This window comes from Phalaenopsis equestris, unplaced genomic scaffold (genome assembly GCF_001263595.1).
Source record: "Phalaenopsis equestris unplaced genomic scaffold, ASM126359v1 Scaffold000224, whole genome shotgun sequence".
NCBI classification, from domain to species: domain Eukaryota; kingdom Viridiplantae; phylum Streptophyta; class Magnoliopsida; order Asparagales; family Orchidaceae; genus Phalaenopsis; species Phalaenopsis equestris.
Window position 1 is genome coordinate 7,440,801 of NW_018164666.1, and position 6,452 is coordinate 7,447,252.

The 6,452-nt window shown below is 32.7% G+C and overlaps 1 protein-coding gene across 1 annotated transcript in view; it reads right to left on the minus strand.

The window, feature by feature from the left end:
* Window positions 1-452: 452 nt before the first annotated feature.
* The window catches only part of LOC110023371, a gene marked incomplete at its 5' end in the record, with an annotated part of 26,160 nt that continues 20,160 nt past the window's right edge, over window positions 453-6,452 (minus strand). The window contains 8 exon segments of the mRNA XM_020722757.1: window positions 453-1,186; window positions 1,660-1,836; window positions 1,927-2,072; window positions 3,665-3,720; window positions 3,821-3,944; window positions 4,045-4,206; window positions 4,275-4,333; window positions 5,939-6,171. Of these exon segments, the coding sequence (XP_020578416.1) occupies window positions 908-1,186; window positions 1,660-1,836; window positions 1,927-2,072; window positions 3,665-3,720; window positions 3,821-3,944; window positions 4,045-4,206; window positions 4,275-4,333; window positions 5,939-6,171 (1,236 nt within the window).

A 6,452-nucleotide genomic window follows, 5' to 3' on the forward strand; every position in this document is an offset into this window, starting at 1 on the left:
ATCACATCACCCTTAGATTTGCATATTCATGAAAAGGTCGACCCCGTCTGATATTACCTAAGGATGCTACAATTAAAATATTATCGTGCATTATTAGCATCATGTATGCTATTCCTACTTTTTAAATTATTATGTTATAGAGCTTTTCCATTTAGTTTTTATATGATTAAACCTGGTGTTCCTCTTGGAAAATTTCCTCTAAATTAAATAATTGGTGGAAGAGTATGAATATAGAGAAAAAAAAGGGAGCAAATATTGAAAAATATATCAAAAAATGTTTGTATTTTATTTTAAAGGAATTTTATAAGATTTGTTAGTTCCAAAGGAACAAATAAAACAAATTAAAAGAAAAAGAAGAATCTAAATATAACTTATGAAATAAAAATCTTATGAAAAGAATCTCAATATAACTTATTTGTGTAATTGCACGCCTACATGCATACTCTTTTCTGTTTGACAAATACAGTATTAACTCCAATAAGACAAATTGTAATCTTAAATATGTCATGAATATTATTAATGGTTCATAAACACTAAACAAGACCTAAAACCTAAAGTCTGCAATAATCACCTCAAAAATAAGGGGAGAAAGAATAAATAAAGAGAAAAAGAACGAACTACATTAAGCGCCTGAGGAACCATTCTTCTTCGGAGCATTTACGAACATACCACATAATTCTTATGTATTTAGATATCTAACATATGAGGTTTGATATTTACATGCATATGGCTGATACCTTTGACATCATATAAAAAATATCACAATTACTATCTTTTTAAAACGGAAATTCAGCTTTTTGATGCGTGTTTTTATGACACCGAGATGTCACAAATGTAAATATCAAATTTAAGGTGTTAGATGAGTAAATACATAAGAATTGTGTGGTATGCATGTAAATTTGCCTTATTATTCTAAAGTCACATTCAACTCTAATCTGGTGTCCGTCAAGATGGTTTCTTTCGTAGTAGGAGCGGCGGGATGATCTCCACAATCCAACTTTATTCTTAGATGCAACGGTTTTGTGAAGATTATGTCGGAAATTTGCCCACATTTTTTAAGAAATAAATTGAAGGATTCTCTCTCTAGCATTCTATTTTCATGATTCTGTGAATTTAGCAAACTCGCTGCTTCTTCGAAACTTAATGCTGGGTTTGGCTTCAAATAAAGAGCTGCGGAAACAATTACCTGCACCAAAATAGCAGATGTTTGATCAACTTTCAGACAATATTTAAATTGTGGGGCTTGTCTGGGGCAGCTGCAACCATGTAAAAGTAGTTGAAGAATTGTTGTGAGAAAACTTTTTTTTTGGGATTTTCATATATCAACCACCCAAAACTTTAAGTATAACGGATTCAAAATTAATATTTCAACCACCCAAAAAATCATCCAAAACTTTAAATATAAAGGATTGGCCACTTCTGTTTCGAAAGGAAATAAAATTTTATATGGTTGAAACATTTTAAGTTTGTGGCCAAAACGTTAAAGTTTTGGGTGGTTGATATGTAAAAGCCCCAGTATATTTGGTTCTCAAAAAGTCATTCACACCACAATTTTTCTAAGCAGCAGCAAGAAAATTGTAGCCAAGCAAAAATGCGGCGTTACGAAAAATAAGTCCCCAAACAAAGGCTAAGACGAAGTAAAAAGGCCACTAACTTAACCTCACTAGTACCAGGGCTAACATTGACAGCACAGTTAAAATGAACCTTCCCCGTGTCTTCGAAACTTTTGTTTGCAGATTTAACATCAACCTCATCACTAGATTCCAGGCTTTCAAATTCAGGATTTGCAAAGGCAAGGTTATCCAACTCATCAAACCATTGCTGAGCAACACCAACCTTCAACAGCGACAAATTATTGAAAAACACAGCATGAAATAATCAGCCCTTTGGTATCATGGAGGAAAGTTGCAGATTTTAATGTGATACCTTCTCTTCAAGTGAGTCACCTTTCTCAAACATAGAAACCTCGGCAGCAGATCCTCTTGCTTGACGCCAGATACAGCTTTCATCCAGTGGTGCCGCTAATACAGTGTTTTTTGGTATTTCTACATTTACCCTTACATCACACCGTCCTATATTGCAAGGAATATATGTTTAGTTAATTAAAACAAAAAATAAACATCAAGCAGTGCAATTGGTATACTAAAAAGGAAGATTTAGATACATGCCACTTCATCTTATGCATTTACATATCTAACACCTATACTTCAATTTTTACATGTATGCGACTTTACCTATGCATAAAAAGATGTATTTCACTTTTTAAAAGTTAAAATGGTGGTTATTTTGATGTGATAATAAAAATTTGAGTGATATAAATGTAAAAAGTAAAGTTCAAGTGTTAGAAAAGTAAATAGATGGGAATTGGGTGGTATGTATCTAATTGCCCCTACTAATAACAAAGACTCATTGAGTCATGGCTTTAGGAATCCTTCCATTGTTGTTGAGTTGATGAATCTATCAAAATTCAACCAATATGCTTTGCAATTACTAGGAGCAGCTTCTGTATTGCAAACCCTCACATGAAGCAGCAAATTGTTGCTTTCTATAATTCACATCTTTTCATACTTTATTTATATAAATTTCACTACGAATTCAACGTACTCGTTTTTATAAACATTCTAAAAGCGAGGATTTTTTTTTTTGCTCGCCAATACTGGGCCCATACAACATTAGAGCTTTTAGTCATCAAAATTTACTCATAATTATATCCCTCCGAGTCATTTTCATATCTGCTAAAATGTGATTTTAATATAACAAAAACACATAATGAACATGATGCTAAAGGATTATCAAATGATTGACTAGGAGCATTTTTGCTAGCATTAATAAAAAGCATGTGTTTGAAATTGCTTTAGGTTTTAAAGATACAAACACTATAAAGTTGCAATCAGAAATATATATATATATATATATATATATATATATATAGACATGTTGAGCATAGAAGAAACAAGTATCAGGATAAATGTCGAGTTAAACAACATAGAATAATGTGAAGAAAAAGAGTAAACAAATGATGTCGAAGATAGACTGCAATGATTGGGGCACATAAAATGCATAGAATTGGGAAGAAAAAGAGTACCAAAAGTAAAATGACTAGAAACTATCTAAAAACATAAACAAGAGTTTATGGACAATGTAAAACTCAACAGGAGTAAATGGAGTGGAGGTTCACTAAACAAGTCATAAATAGTAGGAATAAAGCAACTGACGGAAATGATTACGATTAACAAGTTGGGGTATTTACATGCATACCACAAAATTCCTATCTATATACATTTCTAAAACCTAAACTTTACCTTTTTTAAATTTATACCACCCAAAACTTTCATATCACATAAAAAATACCATTATTTTAACTTTTAAAAGGTGAAATACACCTTTAAGTGTTTGATATGTAAATACATAAGAATTGAGTGGTATATACGTAAATCTTCCTAACGATTAACATGATATAAACACTTTACTATCTAAATACTTAAATATATGGACACAGCCTTGCTATTAGATAAAAAAAATGAAAAACCGTTGGAGGCCATGTTACCAAGCAGTGAAGCAAACAAATTTTGAAATCGCAAAATATCATGAGAGATAAATTATAAGAATGAAGATCATATCAGCTTAAATGCAAGGAGGAACAGAAAGAAGTATTATTATATACCTGGAAGCACACTGAAGTTACGGACATGTTCAATTGACCGTCTTAAATCGCGACCACTGCAGCAATAAAACAACAAAAAAAACTTAGCCTGAAGAGAGCTGCATAACGACTTCCACCACTAAATGGAAAAAGTTAAGAAACCTTTTTAAAACTGGCCTGTTAAAAACTCTTTCAATAGGGCAAGATAACCAATATGGCACACCAAGGACGCCCATATTTGAGAAATGAATCTGGGAACAACGCATAGATTTCCTACTACATTTTACCAGGCTCTGACCAACTTCACAAGAAGGAAAATGACTCCAAATCAGTATTCTTAATAAAAATCCAAGAAAGTGAGGAGAAATCCAATAACCATGAAGATGAAGCAAAGTTTGCACCAGTGTCATAAGTGATAATATCATCATGAATATTTGCAACTGCTGACATCAAATCAGCACAGGAAATCTTCTCTGAACAAACTAATGGAAAACACCCATCTCTCAAGCACGAAAGCTTTTCCTCTATCAAAGTTCCATATCTCTCTAAGATGTTATGGAATCCTTCAAAATGGGAACAATAATCAGCATGAAGGAAGAGGAGGTGGATCAAGACTAAGGTATGAGCAAACCTCTGATAACCTCTTTGAGTTTCCATGTTTTCATGCTCATGGTCCATGCTACTGCAAAACTACAAATTTGGTTCAATATTAGGAGGATTAATGGAAATTTCCCAGATACAGATTCACAGAGAAAAATAAACTAGTTATCTAAGCCAAGTTGCGTAGAATGGCAATTGAAAACTTACAAACATAAATCCTGGTGAATAAAGTGCAAGTAGCAGAATTTAGCGGTCAGTTAGCCTTAGAAGTAGTAAGAAGCATGTTAATCTACATAATATAAATAATAACCATGCTTAACGACCATCGATTGTTCTTCATTCAAGTTAGTTTTCTCTAAACAGGTAATATTATTTCTCAACATTTTGTGTCAACTAACTATCATTTCTACAATTCAAAGTCAAAAAATCTAATTTTAGTTTTAGATCAAACAACCCTTGTTTATATTATACAACAATCCATTTTTAAGTACAGTATATTACTTAAGGGTAACATCCTAGCCAACTCTAGCCTAGTTTTAATCGCGATTGGGACGGATTATGGTATTAGTGTTGCTTTTAAAGAAAGCCCATACTTCTCATCAAAAAATGTTTGATTATGGGGCTTGGCCTCTGTGGAGCAGCTTAACTACAGAAAAACTGAAATTTAAATTTATTTCATTAATTTTGGCATTAACTTTACTATTTTTTATCAACCTCGCATCAACTTTCGACCTTTTCTCACTGAACTTAGAATCAACAATAAAGATTTACAAGTGAGGTTTCATATTCTATCTTATAGATCCACATCACCATAATTTCCATCAGTACAATTTCAAATGACAAAAATAGAGACTACGTACGCTTGCTCTCATCTCTCTCACACTCTTCCCCCGCCCCCATTCAAAAAAAATCAAATCAGCTCAACAGTTGGGAAAACACTGCCTAACCCTAATGAAACCTGAAAACAAACCATCGTTGTGGACTAAAACTTGGATTTTCAAAGATTCATGTTGAAACCAAATTATTTCAACTGTAACTTTGGGTTGCATGGCCTGTCTACTGCCCAACTTGATTTTGAAAGCAAATAAAAGCAGGGTAAGGTTGTTCATAGATTTGTCAAAATACTAACATAAGCCAAAAAATTTAATTGTGCTCCATGAGCAACCATATCTTGAAAGGAAAACGTTCCATCACCGACAAAAAAAAAAAAAAAATGAAAATTCACATATTCTGTATTTAAACAATGATGATTCTAATCAAAGAATGAAGCTTACAGGTCCCTAATGGCAAATATGTCCACATTAGTAATTTACATTCAAAAGTAACGGATTCACTATTATGTCATAAGGGGGGGTATTCACAGCACATAATTCTTATGTATTTATATATCTCAGAATTAAGCTTTCATATTTACATATAAACCTATTCAAGAAAAAGTGCATTTAACTTTTAAAAAGTGATAATAGTACTACTTTTGATGTCATATTAAAGATTTGAGTGCTATGCGAGTAAATATGAAAGTTTAGGTGTGATAGGTGTGAGCTATGTAAATAGCTATGTAAATACACGAGAAAAACAAGCTATAATCCCAACGCAACCACCAAGGAAAAACTCTTAAGATTTGACAGCACAAACACAATAAATTTGTGCTGTGAGAAACAGCAGACACAGAAGAGAGTAGTTGTCACAGATTACCTGCGACTAATAATAATGAGTTCACTATCGTCTAAATTCCATAGATGCCAAGGAGAGGCGAAAAGATCAAAACCAAGCTCGTCTGCTTTTATATTATTTTTTGCTAGCCCAAAATAATTCAAGATCCAGCTCCACACACCTGAGATCCGGTCCCAAATACTAGTAGACTTTGAAATAGGGTACATAGTTTCCACCAACCTTCTCGTCATATCAGCTCTCCTGATTGCATTGTTCTATTAGAAAAATAAAATGAATCCACGTTGTAAGCACTGCTGAAATGAGTTTAATTTTATCAAAAGTTGACATTACAGAACTACGAATGGTCACAACAGCTACAACAAAATCAATTAGTCACAGCAAAAAGGAGCTTATAAGATTAGAAGAAGAAAGGTTTCAAATTAGTAACACAGACAAAGCAGGGTTGGTTGAACCTTCAAAAAAAAATTCTTGAGACCAGAAAATAAAGTTGGTTCATGAATCTCCGCAATTAAAGTTGTCTATAATATATATATAT